The following is a 15,055-nucleotide window of genomic DNA, read 5'->3' as shown; positions in this document are numbered from 1 at the left end:
ATAAAAATCTCACCCTTCTAGCACTTAACTAAAATTTCCTTAGGGACTAGGGAAAAACACTTTAAATTTTAGAAGGGATGCAAAAGCAGTGCGGATAAGAATGTGACACTGTAGGGGTTAAATACCTACCTCACGTGGAGAAAATGCTTTTATAATAAATCTACAATATCGATGCTAGCCCAACTAGCAACAGCAATAACAGTCTCTAAAAGACTAATTTCTTCTCAGGCTTCTAATATGGGGCTTGAAGGGAAGGCCCAAGGTAAGGCCCCAACCATCAATCCTTCCAACATCACATTCAAAAATGCACAAACAGCCCAAAACCCACATTTCAGCAGAGAGGCAAAAGTTAATACCTTTGTACTCCCTGGAAAATTTCACGAAAATACACCTGATCTGCCTGGCTTTATGCTCATTCTCTCTCTCTTTCTCTCTCTTTTCCCTTCCTCGCACTCTATTTAGAACCTGTTTTAGGTATATTAAACCCTCTGTTATGGTTACAGTTTGTTCAGATCAATGGCCCCAATGGTCCTTTTGTCCTGAGGACTGCTGACATTTTGACCCTCTGAATTGCTCCAAACTCCTACGCAGCCTTAAATTCAACACCAGCTCCACTTCGTCTTCAAAATGGATTGGGCAGCAAGACATACTCCAAATTTTATGATTTTTTTTTACGCACTAGGGAGAGTGCATTAGGATATTTTTAAGATGTCACACTGGCTCACACCACCACATTCTCCGACAATGTTACTCTCTTCACCACTTTCATAATCTCCATTGTTGTACAATGAAATCTCTCATGTTGCCAGGATCAGGAAATTTTGTCTTCTACAATCCAAAATAGGAAAAAGCACATCACAGTTTAACAGAGCAATTGTTAGTAGCCACTAGCATCCACAGGCAGCCAGCAGTGGAATGCCTTTTAGACTTCCAAGAGTTTAGGAGATTTAAGGACACTGGACAGTTGGACAATAGCTATGAAACTTCCATGCGTGCATATACATTTATGCAATACTTCAAATTCTTAAGACTGAGGATTCTAAATAAATTATACTTATATGGTAAGAATACAACCTTCTATTCTTTTCCTGTTCAAGTCTTCCTATGGTCCCAAAAACATCGACTGGAAACCCAAATTTACAGCTTAATACAAACAGCTTTATTTTCTATTCCACAGGAGATTACGCTAAATACCATTATTTTTCTGACAGTGCTCTCCTCTCTGATATAGGCTAGAGAGCTGGTGCAAGAATGGATTTCTTCTACATTTAGAGGCTTGAAAAACAGTGAGTATAGATGAGTGGGCGAGACAGATGCCAAACCTTTGAAGCCACGCCTAAAAATCAACGTTACTATTTTAGAAGAAAATTTTTTTTTTTTAAAAGTCAGCTGCAAACTGATGCCTGCACAGTTCCGCCTGAATTGGCAACAAAATGACTTGGAAACAATATGAAAACGATGCCCAGGGATGGTCTTCCAAGCATTAGACCAGCTCCAGGCCATGTATTAGTTATCCTGACATGCATCCTTTTGCAACACTTTGCGACTGCAAAATTAATATCCAGAAGCAGTGTGGCCTGGCGCAAAGCGCACGGAGCTGGGTTCTAATTCCGCTTCTCACAGTTGCACGCTGTGCAACCTTGGGCAAGTCGCTTCCCTTTTCTGGTCCTCGACAACCTCATCTGTACAATGGGGATTAAGCCTGCGAGCCCCACGCGGGACACGGACTGCTTCCAACCGGATTATGTTGTGTGTACCCAAGCCTGTAGTACAGGGTCTTGGCATGTAGTAAACGCTTAACGAACACCATAAAACAAACTAAAGAACACCGACTCGGATTGGGGGAGATTCGCAGGTGGTTTCCCAAGGGGGGAAAGCATTGTGGTTTAGTGGCAAGAGCCCGGGCTTGCGAGTCAGAGGATGTGGGTGCTAATCTCTGCCCCTTGTCTGCTGTGTGACCCTGGGCAAGTCGCTTTCACTTTTCTGTGCCTCAGTTACCTCATCTGCAAAACGGGGATTAAGACTGTGAGCCCCACGTGGGGCAATTTGATTACCTTGCATCCACCCCAGTGCTTAGAACTGAGCTTGGCAAGTAGTAAGCGCTTAACAAATACCATCATTATTATTATAACTTCACTTCTCTGGGCCTCGGTTCCCTCATCTGTAAAAAGGGGAGTAAGAGTGTGAACCCTATAATTAGTAGTATTATTATTTCACTGCCTGGGCCTCAGTTCCCTCATCTGTAAGATGGGAAATCGTACTGTGAGCCCTTACTAGTATTATTCCTTTACTTCTCTGGGCCTCAGTTTCCTCATCTGCAAAATAAAAGTGTGAGCCCTATTATTAGTAGTATTATTCCTTCCCTTGCCTGGGCCTCAGTTCCCTCATCTGTAAAATGGCGACTAAGACGGTGAGTCCTATAATTATTAGTATTATTCCTTCACTTGCCTGGGCCTCAGTTCCCTCATCTGTAAAATGAGGACTAAGACGGTGAGCCCTATTATTATTAGTGTTATTCCTTCACTTCTCTGGGCCTCAGTTCCCTCATCTGTAAAATGGGGACTAAAACAGTAAGCCCTGTTATTATTAGTATAATTCCTTCACTTCTCTGGGCCTCAGTTCCCTCATCTGCAAAATGGGAAATAAGACTGTGAGCCCTGTTATCAGCACTTAGAACTGTCCTTTGCACATAGTAAGCGCTTAACAAATACCATCATTACTAGTAGTATTATCCCTTCCCTTGCCTGGGCCTCAGTTCCCTCATCTGTAAAATGGGGACTGAAACAGTGAGCCCTATTATTAGAATTCTTCCTTCTCTTCTCTGGGCCTCAGTTCCCTCATCTGCAAAATGGGAAATAAGAGTGTGAACGCTGTTATTATTAGTATTACTCCTTTACTTCTCTGGGCCTCAGTTCCCTCATCTGCAAAATGGGAAATAAGAGTGTGTTCACTAATTATTAGTAGTATTATTATTTCACTGCCTAGGCCTCAGTTCCCTCATCTATAAAATGGGCACTAAAATGGTGGGCCTTATTATTATTACTATTATTCCTTCCCTTCTCCGGGCCTCGGTTCCCTCATCTGTAAAATGGGGACTAAAATGGTGAGCCCTATTATTGGTAGTATTATTCCTTCCCTTCTCCGTGCCTCAATTCCCTCATCTGTAAAATGGGGACTAAGAGTGAGCCCACGAGTCCAACCTGATTAGCTTAATAACAATGGCATTTATTAAGCACTTACTATGTGCAAAGCACTGTTCTAAGTGCTGGGTTGTATCCAAGCTAACAGAGAAGTAGTGTGGCTCAGCGGAAAGAGCCCGGGCTTTGGATCAGAGGTCATGGGTTCAAATCCCGGCTCTGCCAACTGTCAGCTGGGTGACTTTGGGCAAGTCACTTCACTTCTCTGAGCCTCAGTTCCCTCATCTGTAAAATGGGGATTAAAACTGTGATCCCCCCATGGGACAACCTGATCACCTTGTAACCTCCCCAGCGCTTAGAACAGTGCTTTGCACATAATAAGCGCTAACAAATACCATCATTATTATTATCCAGCCAGTGCTTAGTACAGTGCCCAGACCGTGGTAAGCGCTTAACAGATTCATTCATTTATTCATTCAATCGTATTTATTGAGCGCTTCCTGTGTGCAGAGCACTGTACTAAGCGCTTGGGAAGTACAAGTACATTCATTCATTCATTCAATCGTATTTATTTAGCACTTCCTGTGTGCAGACCACTTTACTACGTGCTTGAGAAGTACAAGTTGGCGACATATAGAGACGGTCCCTACCCAACAGCGGGCTCACAGTCTAGAAGGGGGGGACAGACAACAAAACAAAACATCTTAACAAAATAAAATAAATAGAATATGTACAAATAAAATAAGTACATGGAGTAATAAGTAAATAGAGTAATAAATAAATAAATAAGTTGGCCACATAGAGAGGCGGTCCCTACCCAAACAAAAAACAAACAAAACATATTAACAAAATAAAATAAATATAATATGTACAAATAGAATAAATAAATAGAGTAATAAATAAATAAGTTGGTGACATAGAGAGGTGGTCCCTACCCAACAGTGGGCTCATAGTCTAGAAGGGGGAGACAGACAACAAAACAAAACATATTAACAAAATAAAATAAATAGAATAAATGTGTACAAATAAAATAAATAAATAGAGTAATAAATAAATAGAGTAACAAATAGAGTAATAAATAAATAAATAAGTTGGCGACATATGGAGACGGCCCCTACCCAACAGCGGGCTCACAGTCTAGAAGGGGGAGACAGACAACAAAACAAAACATATTAACAAAATAAAATGAATAGAATAAATGTGAACAAATAAAATAGAGTAACAGAGTAATACATAAATACAGTAATAAATAAATAAATAAATGACTTGGCAACATATAGAGATGGCCCTACCCAACAGTGGGCTCACAGTCTAGAAGGGGGAGACAGACAACAAAACAAAACATAGTAGCAAAATAAAATAGAGTAAGTGTGTACAAATAAAATAGAGGAACAAATAGAGTAATAAGTAAATAAATAAGTTGGCGACATATAGAGACGGTTCCTACCCAACAGCGGGCTCACAGTCTAGGAGGGGGAGACAGACAACAAAACAAAACATATTAACAAAATAAAATAAATAGAATAAATGTGCAAAAATAAATAAATAAATAAATAGAGTAACAAATGGAGTAATAAATAAATAAATAAGTTGGCGACATATGGAGACGGTCCCTACCACACAGTGGGCTCACAGTCTAGAAGGGGGAGACAGACAACAAAACAAAACATATTAACAAAATAAAATAAGTAGAGTAAATGTGTACAGATAAAATAAATAGAGTAACAAATAGAGTAATAAATAAATAAATAAGTTGGCGACATATGGGGACGGTCCCTACCCAACAGCGGGCTCACAGTCTAGGAGGGGGAGACAGACAACAAAACAAAACATAACATATTAACAAAATAAAATAAATAGAATATGTACAAATAAAATAAATACAGGAGTAAATAAAGTAATAAATAAATAAATATGTTGGCGACACATAGAGACGGTCCCTACCCAACAGCGGGCTCACAGTCTAGAAGGGGGAGACAGACAACAAAACAAAGCATATTAAACAAAATAAAACAGATAGAATATGTACAAATAAAATAAATACAGTAGTAAATAAAGTAATAAAATAAAGATGTTGGCGACACATAGAGACGGTCCCTACACAACAGCGGGCTCACAGTCTAGGAGGGGGAGACAGACAACAAAACAAAACATATTAACAAAATAAAATAGATAGAATATGTACAAATAAAATAAATACAGTAGTAAATAAAGTAATAAAATAAATATGTTGGCGACTAAATAAATACAGTAGTAAATAAAGTAATAAAATAAATATGTTGGCGACACATAGAGACGGTCCCTACCCAACCGCGGGCTCACAGTCTAGAAGGGGGAGACAGACAACAAAACATATTAACAAAATAAAATAGATATGTACAAATAAAATAAATAAATATAGAGTAATAAATACATAAATAGAGTAACAAATAAATAAACTGGCGACCTAGAGGTCTCTCTAATAAAATAAATATTTAAATAATAAATAAGTAAATAAATAAATATTTCCCTACCCAACAGCGGGCTCACAGTCTAGAAGGGGGAGACAGACAACAAAACAAAACATACTAACAAAATAAAATAGATCAATCAATCAATCAATCAATCGTATTTATTGAGCGCTTACTATGTGCAGAGCACTGTACTAAGCGCTTGGGAAGTACAAATTGGCATCACATAGAGACAGTCCCTACCCGATAGTGGGCTCACAGTCTAAAAGGGGGAGACAGAGAACAGAACCAAACATACCAACAAAATAAAATAAGTAGGATAGAAATGTACAAGTAAAATAAATAAATAAATAAATAAACAGAGTAATAAATATGTACAACCGTATATACATATATACAGGTGCTGTGGGGAGGGGAAGGCGGTAAGGCGGGGGGATGGAGAGGGGGACGAGGGGGAGAGGAAAGAAGATATGTACAAATAATAAATAAATAAATATTTACAGAGGTCTCTCTAAATAAAATAAATAGAATATGTACAAATAAAATAAATAAATACAGTAGCAAATAAAGTAATAAAATAAATATGTTGGCGACACATAGAGACGGTCCCTACCCAACCGCGGGCTCACAGTCTAGGAGGGGGGAGCCAGACAACAAAACAAAACATATTAACAAAATAAAATAGATATGTACAAATAAAATAAATAAATATAGAGTAATAAATACATAAATAGAGTAACAAATAAATAAATTGGCGACCTAGAGGTCTCTCTAATAAAATAAATATTTAAATAATAAATAAATAAATAACTAAATATTTAGAGAGGTCTCTCTAAATAAAATAAATAGAATATGTACAAATAAAATTAATAAATACAGTAGCAAATAAAGTAATAAAATAAATATGTCGGCGACACATAGAGACGGTCCCTACACAACAGCGGGCTCACAGTCTAGGAAGGGGGAGCCAGACAACAAAACAAAACATATTAACAAAATAAAATAGATATGTACAAATAAAATAAATATAGAGTAGTAAATACATAGAGTAACAAATAAATTGGCGACCTAGAGGTCTCTCTAATAAAATAAATATTTAAATAATAAATAATAAAGAAATATTTAGAGAGGTCTCTCTAAATAAAATAAATAGAATATGTACAAATAAAATAAATAAATACAGTAGCAAATAAAGTAATAAAATAAATATGTTGGCGACACATAGAGACCGTCCCTACACAACAGCGGGCTCAGAGTCTACAAGGGGGAGACAGACAACAAAACAAAACATATTAACAAAATAAAATAGATATGTACAAATAAAATAAATAAATATAGAGTAATAAATACAAAAATAGAGTAACAAATAAATAAATTGGCGACCTAGAGAGACGGTCCCTACCCAACAGCCGGCTCACAGTCTAGGAGGGGGAGGCGGACAACAAAACAAAACCTATTCACAAAATAAAATAAATAGAATAGCAAATATGTACAAGTAAAATAGAGTGATAAATCTGTAGAGATGGGCCAGCTCCCGAGAGCACAGTGCTTGGCGCACAGTGAGCGCGGGATAAAGGCCATCGTTATGAAGAGACGGCCCAGGTCCGACCTGGAGGCTGAGGGAGGGGTCACGGGGTCAGGGGTCAGGGGTCAAGGGGGGCTCCGGGGCCTGGGCGAGGGGCTCGGCGGGCCTCGCGCAGGCGCACTCACCCATTCGAGGAGCTTAATGAAGCCGATGGGCTCCTTGAGCGGGCTGAGGTTGATCTGGGGGCCCGACATCCTCGGTGGGGCGAGCGGGAGGGCGACCGGGCCGCAGGGCGGGCGACCGAGCGAGCGACGGTAGGCTGAGGGGACGCCGGGGGAGGGCCGCGCGCATGCGCAGGCGGGGCCGGAGGGCCGTTGGGCCCCGGGGAGGGGCCTCGCCCTCTCACTGCGCAGGCGCCAGGCCGCGAGCCCGCGTGCGCACGCGCAGACGGGGGCGGGGCGGGCCGCGCACCTGTTCTCCTCACGCGCCTCAGGTTTCCCGCCCACGCAGGCCTCAGGCGTCTCACTGCGCAGGCGCAGACGGGGCGGCCTGTCCTCCTCACGCGCCCCTTCTAGCTCCATTCATCTATCCATCCATTCATTCATATTTAACAATAATAATATTGGTATTTGTTAAACGCTTACTACGTGCAAAGCACTGTCCTAAGCGCTGGGGAGGTTACAGAGTGATCAGGTTGTCCCACCTGGGGCTCACGGTCTTCATCCCCATTTGACAGGTGAGGGAACTGAGGCCCAGAGAAATGAAATGACTTTTTTTTATGGCATTTGTCAAGCGCTTCCTATGTGCAAAACACTGTTCTAAGCGCTGGGGAGGTTGCAAGGTGATCAGGTTGTCCCACGGGGGGCTCACGGTCTTCATCCCCATTTGACAGGTGAGGGAACTGAGGCCCAGAGAAATGAAGTAAATCATTTTTATGGCATTTATCAAGTGCTTACTCTGTGCAAAGCACTGTTCTAAGCGTTGGGGAGGTTACAAAGTGATCAGGTTGTCCCACCTGGGGCTTATAGTCCTCATCCCCATTTGACGGATGAGGGAACAGGCCCAGAGAAATGAAGTAAATTTTTTTTTTGATGCCATTTATCAAGCGCTTACTATGTGCAAAACACTGTTCTAAGCACTGGGGAGGTTACAAAGTGATCAGGTTGTCCCACCTGGGGCTCACGGTCTTCATCCCCATTTGACAGATGAGGGAACTGAGGCCCAGAGAAATAAAGTAAATCATTTTTATGGCATTTATCAAGCGCTTACTCTGTGCAAAGCACTGTTCTAAGCGCTGGGGAGGTTACAAAGTGATCAGGTTGTCCCACCTGGGGCTTATAGTCCTCATCCCCATTTGACGGATGAGGGAACAGGCCCAGAGAAATGAAGTAAATTTTTTTTTTGATGCCATTTATCAAGCGCTTACTATGTGCAAAACACTGTTCTAAGCACTGGGGAGGTTACAAAGTGATCAGGTTGTCCCACCTGGGGCTCACGGTCTTCATCCCCATTTGACAGATGAGGGAACTGAGGCCCAGAGAAATGAAGTAAATTTTTTTATGGCATTTATCAAGCGCTTACTATGTGCAATGCACTGTTCTAAGAGCTGGGGAGGTTACAAAGTGATCAGGTTGTCCCACCTGGGGCTCACAGTTTTCATCCCCATTTGACAGATGAGGGAACTGAGGCCCAGAGAAATGAAGTAAATTTTTTTATGGCATTTATCAAGCACTTACTATGTGCAAAGCACTGTTCTAAGCGCTAGGGAGGTTACAAAGTGATCATATTGTCCCACATGGGGCTCACAGTCTTCATCCCCATTTGACAGATGAGGGAACTGAGGCCCAGAGAAATGAAGTAACTTTTTTTTTTGATGCCGTTTATCAAGCACTTTCTATGTGCAAAGCACTGTTCTAAGTGCTGGGGAGGTTGCAAGGTGATCAGGTTGTCCCACGGGGGGTTCACAGTCTTCATCCCCGTTTGACAAATGAGGGAACTGAGGCCCAGAGAAATGAAATGACTTTTTTTATGGCATTTATCAAGCGCTTACTATGTACAAAGCACTCTTCTAAGCGCTGGGGAGGTTACAAGGTGATCAGATTGCCCACCTGGGGCTCACGGTCTTCATCCCCATTTGACAGATGAGGGAACTGAGGCCCAGAGAAATGAAGTAACTTTTTTTTTATGGCATTGATCAAGCACTTACTATGTGCAAAACACTGTTCTAAGCTCTGGGGAGGTTACAAGGTGATCAGGTTGTCCCACGGGGGGCTCACAGTCTCAATCTCCATTTTACAGATGAGGTAACTGAGGCGCAGAGACGTGAAGTGATTTGCCCAAGGTCACGAAGCGGACAATGGAGTAGCCGTCTGGGCCCTCCTGGCTCCCCAGGTCACGGTAAGCTGGGGCCTCTGACTTTATTACACAGCTATTTTTTTTTAACAAAAACTGTTTCCAACCCGATTTGCTTGTATCCACCCCAGCGCTTAGAACAGTGTTTAACAAATACCACAGTTATTATTATTATTATCATCATTATTAAGCATCTACTACGTGCCAGGCACTGTGTTAAGCGCTGGGGTAGATACAAGTTAGGTTCGATACAATCCCTGTCCAACGTGGGGTTCACAATCGCCATTTTTCAGAGGAGGTAGCTGAGGCACAGAGTAGTTGAGGGAGAACAACGCTTTGCACATAGTAAGCACTTAACAAATACTATTATTATTATTATTATTAGCCCAAGGTCACACAGTGAGTAAATGGTAGACTCAGAATTAGATCCCAGGTTCTTCTTGCCCCCTTAGCAATGCTTTATCCTCTAGACCATGCCACTTCTCGGCACACTTTGGCGCCCAGTACACCACTCCTCATATAGTACTTCCAACTTGGACTTCCCAAGCGCTTAGTACAGTGCTCTGCCCACAGTAAGCGCTCAATAAATACGATTGCATGAATGAATGAATAAATAAACACGATTGAATGGATGAATGAACAGTAGGTACCAGAAGAGGGCTCAGCACATACCATGTGCCCAGTGCAGTACTCTGCACCTACTAGGTGCTCAATAAAACACTCTGCAGTCACACAATTGTATTTATTGAGAGCTTGCTGTGTGCCGAACACTGTACTAAGCGCATGGGAGAATATAATAGGAGAATAAGCAGACACTTTCCCTGCCCACAAAGACCTCAGGATCTAGAGGGAGCTTTCAGGCTGCATAGCAATCAGTCAACAATATTTATTGAGTCCATAGTGGGTATAAAGACGGTACTGAGTTCTTGAGAGAGGATAATACGATTTATTTTGTATATGTGATCTCTGCCCACAAGATGCCCACAGTCTAAAGGGGGAGATGGATGCTAAAATAAGTTACAGAGAGGGAAAAGCTGGGCGTAAGGATAGGCACCTAAGTGCCGTGGGCTAAGGGTGGGGTGAATATTAGGTGTCTAGTGGGGATGGATCTGAATGCAATAGGCAATGCAGAAGGGAGGAGTAGGGGAAATGAGGAATTAATCAGGGAAGGCCTCATGGAGGAGATGTGAATTCAGTAGCGCTTTGAAGGTGGCGAGAGAGGAGAAATGGTGGCTATCAATCAATCAATCAATCGTATTTATTGAGCGCTTACTGTGTGCAGAGCACTGTACTAAGCGCTTGGGAAGTACAAGTTGGCAACATATAGAGACGGTCCCTACCCAACAGTGGGCTCACGGTCTATGCCCAGGGAGCTGGGGATGAGTTGGAGAAGGCCCTTTGAAGGAGGTGGGGATTGCAGCCCACACACTTGGTTCCTCTAATGCAACAGTGCTCTGCACACAGTAAGCGCTCAATAAATATGAATGAATGAAGTACATATTTATTACTCTATTTTGCTTGTACATATTTACTATCGTTTTCATTTTATTTTGTTAATATGTTTTGTTTTGTTGTCTGTCTCCCCCTTCTAGACTGTGAGCCTGCTGTTGGGTCTCTATATGTTGCCAACTTGGACTTCCCAAGTGCTTAGTACAGTGCTCTGCACACAGTAAGCGCTCAAGAAATACGATTGAATGAATAAATGAATGAATGAACCTTCTCACTGTCCCTCCATCTCGTCCATCTCGCCACCGACCTCTCGCCCACGTCCTGCCTCTAGCCTGGAATGCCCTCTCTCCTCATATCCGACCTTATTGAAGGCCCACCTCTTCCTCCAAGAGGCCTTCCCTGACTTCTTTTCCTTTTCTTCAACTCCCTTCTGCGTCCTTGCTCCCTTTATTCATCCCCTTTCCCTACCCCACGGCACTTATGTACATGTGAGCCCATCATTGGCAGGGATTTCACCACTTTTCTGGTTGTGTGTATGACTTCCTCGGTGCCTAAGGAGTACATCCCCTCATTTTTCATTCGTTCTTATGATATTCACTAGGCAGTTACCTTGCGCAAAGACTTTTTATCAATCACTTGTATTTACTGAGCACTTATGGTGTGCAAAGCACTTTATTAAACCCTGGGGGGAGTACGGTATAAGAGAGTTGATAGACATGAGCTTACACAAGGAGCTTACGGTCTAGAGGGGAAGACGGACATTAAAATCAATTATGGATTTGTGCCTTAAGTGCTTTGGGGCTGAGGGTGGGGTGAATAAGGGATATAAAATCATTTGAAGCAGCATGGCTCAGTGGAAAGAGCACGGGCTTTGGAGTCAGAGGTCATGGGTTCAGATCCCGGCTCCGCCACATGTCTGCTGTGTGACCTTGGTCAAGTCACTTAACTTCTCTGAGCCTCAGTTACCTCATGTGTAAAATGGGGATGAAGACTGTGAGCCCCACGTGGGACAACCTGATCACCTTGTATTCCCCCCCCCAGTGCTTAGAACAGTGCTTTGAACATAGTAAGTGCTTAACAAATGCCATTATTATTATTATCATTTGCAAAGTCACTGGTCATCTAGAGCCTTAAAGGAAAAATAACAAAGAAAGAACAATATTATACCCAGCGAAAATGAGGAAAGTTAATAATAATAGTAATAATAATGTTGGTATTTGTTAATCGCTTCCTGTGTGCCAAGAACTGTTCTAAGCACCGGGGTAGATACAAGATAATCAGGTTGTCCCACGTGGGGCTCACAGTCTTCATCCCCATTTTCCAGATGAGGGAACTGAGGCCCAGAGAAGTTAAGTGACTTGCCCAAGGTCACACAGCTGACAGGTGGCTGAGCTGGGATAAGTTAAGGCCAGGATGCCTGGGATGCAGGCTCAAACTGGGAATCAGTGGCATTTCCTGGGCTCCTACTATGTGCAGAACACTGTACTAAGCACTTGGGAGAGTACAGTATCATAGAATTAGCAGACACGTTCCCTGGCCATAACCAGCACACTGTCTACAAAAGCTTTCTTTTCCCAAGCTGCAAATCAGTGGTATTTATTGAGCTCTTACTCTGGGCAAAACACTGTACTAAGCACTTGGGAGAGTGCAATATCAGAGAATTAGCAGACCTGTTCCCTGCCCATAACCAGCATTGCGTCTATAGAAGCTTTCTTTTTTGAAATGTGCATTCGCCGGTCTGTGTAGGAAGAGGAGAAGCACAGTGTGGTCTAGTGGAAAAAGAGCTTGTGAGTCAGAGGACCTGGGTTTTAATCCCAGCTCTGCCACTTGTCTGCTGTGTGACCTCAGACAAGTCACGTAACTTCTCTGTGCTTCAGTCACCTCATTTGTAAAATGGGGATTAAGCCTGTGAGCCCCATGTGGGACAGGGACCGTCGATTGTTTTGTACCTCTGAACCCCACAATCAATCATATTTATTGAGCGCTTACTGTGTGCAGAGCACTGTACTAAGCGCTTGGGAAGTCCAAGTTGTCCCACATGGGACAACCTGATTACCTTGTATCTATCCCAGCGCTTAGAACAGTGCTTTGCACATGGTAAGTGCTTAACAAACACCATTTATTAGTTCTTAGCACATAGTAAGCATGAGCATAGTAAGAGCACGGGCTTGCGAGTCAGAGGACTTGGGTTCTAATCCCACCTCCGCCACTTCTCTGCAGGGTGACCTTGGGCAAGTCACTTCATTTCTCTGTGCCTCTGTTACCTCCCCTGTAAAATGGGGATTAAAAGTGTGAGCCCCACGTGGGACAACCTTTATTACCTTGTATCTCCCCCAGTGCTTAGAACAGTGCTTGGCACATGGTAAGCGCTCAACAAATACCATAATTATTATTACTTAACAAATACCATTAAAAAGAAAAGAGAGGTGAAGGGGCGGGGGGGTATTTTAATTCAAAAGGAGTTATTCCTTTCTTACCTTCCTCCTCCTTTTCCCTTCTGCTTTCTTCTCCTTTTTCTTCAGCTGCTCCTACTGCTCAGCTTAATTCTCCACCTAATGGCCCCTCCCTGGTTTTGGAGTTGCAAAAATCACGCCCCAAACTGGGGCAATTAAACAAATAAATACGGTCATTGTTTTCATTCCTGGATCTCATTCATTCGTATTTATTGAGCGCTTACTGTTAGAGAAGCAGCGTGGCTCAGCGGAAAGAGCCCGGGGTTTGGAGTCAGAGGTCGTGGGTTCGAATCCCGACTCTGCCATAAGTGTGCTGTGTGACCCTGGACAAGTCTATATATCTATTCTATTTATTTTATTTTGTTAGTATGTTTGGTTTTGTTCTCTGTCTCCCCCCTTTTAGACTGTGAGCCCACTGTTGGGTAGGGACTGTCTCTATATGTTGCCAATTTGTACTTCCCAAGCGCTTAGTACAGTGCTCTGCACATAGTAAGCGCTCAATAAATACGATTGATGATAATGACGAAGCCTCATTTACCTCATCTGTAAAAATGGGGATTAGGACTGTGAGCCCCCCGTGAGACAACTTGATCACATTGTATCCCCCCCAGCGCTTAGAACAGTGCTTTGCACATAGTAAGCGCTTAACAAATGCCATCATTATTATTATTAAGCACTTTGGAAAGTACAATATAACAGACACATTCCCTGCTTGCAACGAGCTCACAGTCTAGATAATTATGGTACTTGTTAAGTGCTTACTATGTGCCAAGCACCATGCTAAGCACTGGGAGGAATACGAGGTAATCAGGTTGTCCCACATGGGGCTCACAGTCTCAATCCTCATTTTACAGATGAGGTAACTGAGGCCCAGAGAAGCGAAGTGACTTGCCCGAGGTCACACAGCAGACAAGTGGCAGAGCCGGGATTAGAACCCATGACCTTCTGCCCGTCAGGCCCATCATTCTGCTTCTCGAACTCAGAACGCTTTACCAGCCTAAACTGATACACGCAGCAACAACGTGATTGTGAGCCGGTTGTGGGCGGAGATTGTTGTTGAACTGTACTTCTCAAGCACTTAGTACAGTGCTCTGCGCACAATAAGCTCTCAATAAATACAGTTGAATGAATGAACGACCCTATATGTTGACCTTCCTCTCTTAAGGGAGAAGCTGGAAAGTGGTTGAGTCATTTCCTTAGCTGCGGGCAGCTAGCACAGCAGTATTTATTGAGCACCCCCTGGGTGTGAACCATGTGCTAAATGCCTGGAGACTCTACAAAACGAATGCAATCAATCAATCGATCAATCGTATTTATTGAGCGCTTACTGTGTGCAGAGCACTGGACTAAGCGCTTGGGAAGTAGAAGTTGGCAACATACAGAGCCAGTCCCTACCCAACAGTGGGCTCACAGTCTAAAAAAGTACATGCAAGCCCTGTCCCTACTCTTAGGAAGCCTCGCCTCTAAAGGGAGTGTGGGTTCCCATCACTGTGGCCCTAGAATGGAAATAATAATAATAATAATAATAATAATAGCATTTATTAAGCGCTTACTATGTGCAAAGCACTGTTCTAAGCGCTGGGGAGGTTACAAGGTGATCAGGTGGGGCTCACAGTCTTAATCCCCATTTTACAGATGACTTAACTGAGGCCCAGAGAAGTTAAGTGACTTGCCCAAAGAATTCCCCTT

The 15,055-nt window shown here is 42.7% G+C and overlaps 1 protein-coding gene across 1 annotated transcript in view; it reads right to left on the bottom strand.

Moving 5' to 3' along the window:
- The window catches only part of SYPL1 (synaptophysin like 1), a 32,341-nt gene extending 24,887 nt beyond the window's left edge, over positions 1 to 7,454 (bottom strand). The window contains exon 1 of the mRNA XM_038741260.1: positions 7,298 to 7,454. Within this exon, the coding sequence (XP_038597188.1) occupies positions 7,298 to 7,366 (69 nt within the window). The 5' untranslated portion in view covers positions 7,367 to 7,454. The remainder of the gene's footprint in view (positions 1 to 7,297) is intronic.
- Between the last annotated feature and the right edge of the window lie 7,601 nt (positions 7,455 to 15,055).

Source organism: Tachyglossus aculeatus, assembly GCF_015852505.1.
Source record: "Tachyglossus aculeatus isolate mTacAcu1 chromosome 12 unlocalized genomic scaffold, mTacAcu1.pri SUPER_6_unloc_1, whole genome shotgun sequence".
Taxonomy (NCBI): Eukaryota; Metazoa; Chordata; class Mammalia; order Monotremata; family Tachyglossidae; genus Tachyglossus; species Tachyglossus aculeatus.
Note: the sequence above shows the minus strand (reverse complement) of the source record. Positions and strands in the feature narration are given on the sequence as shown.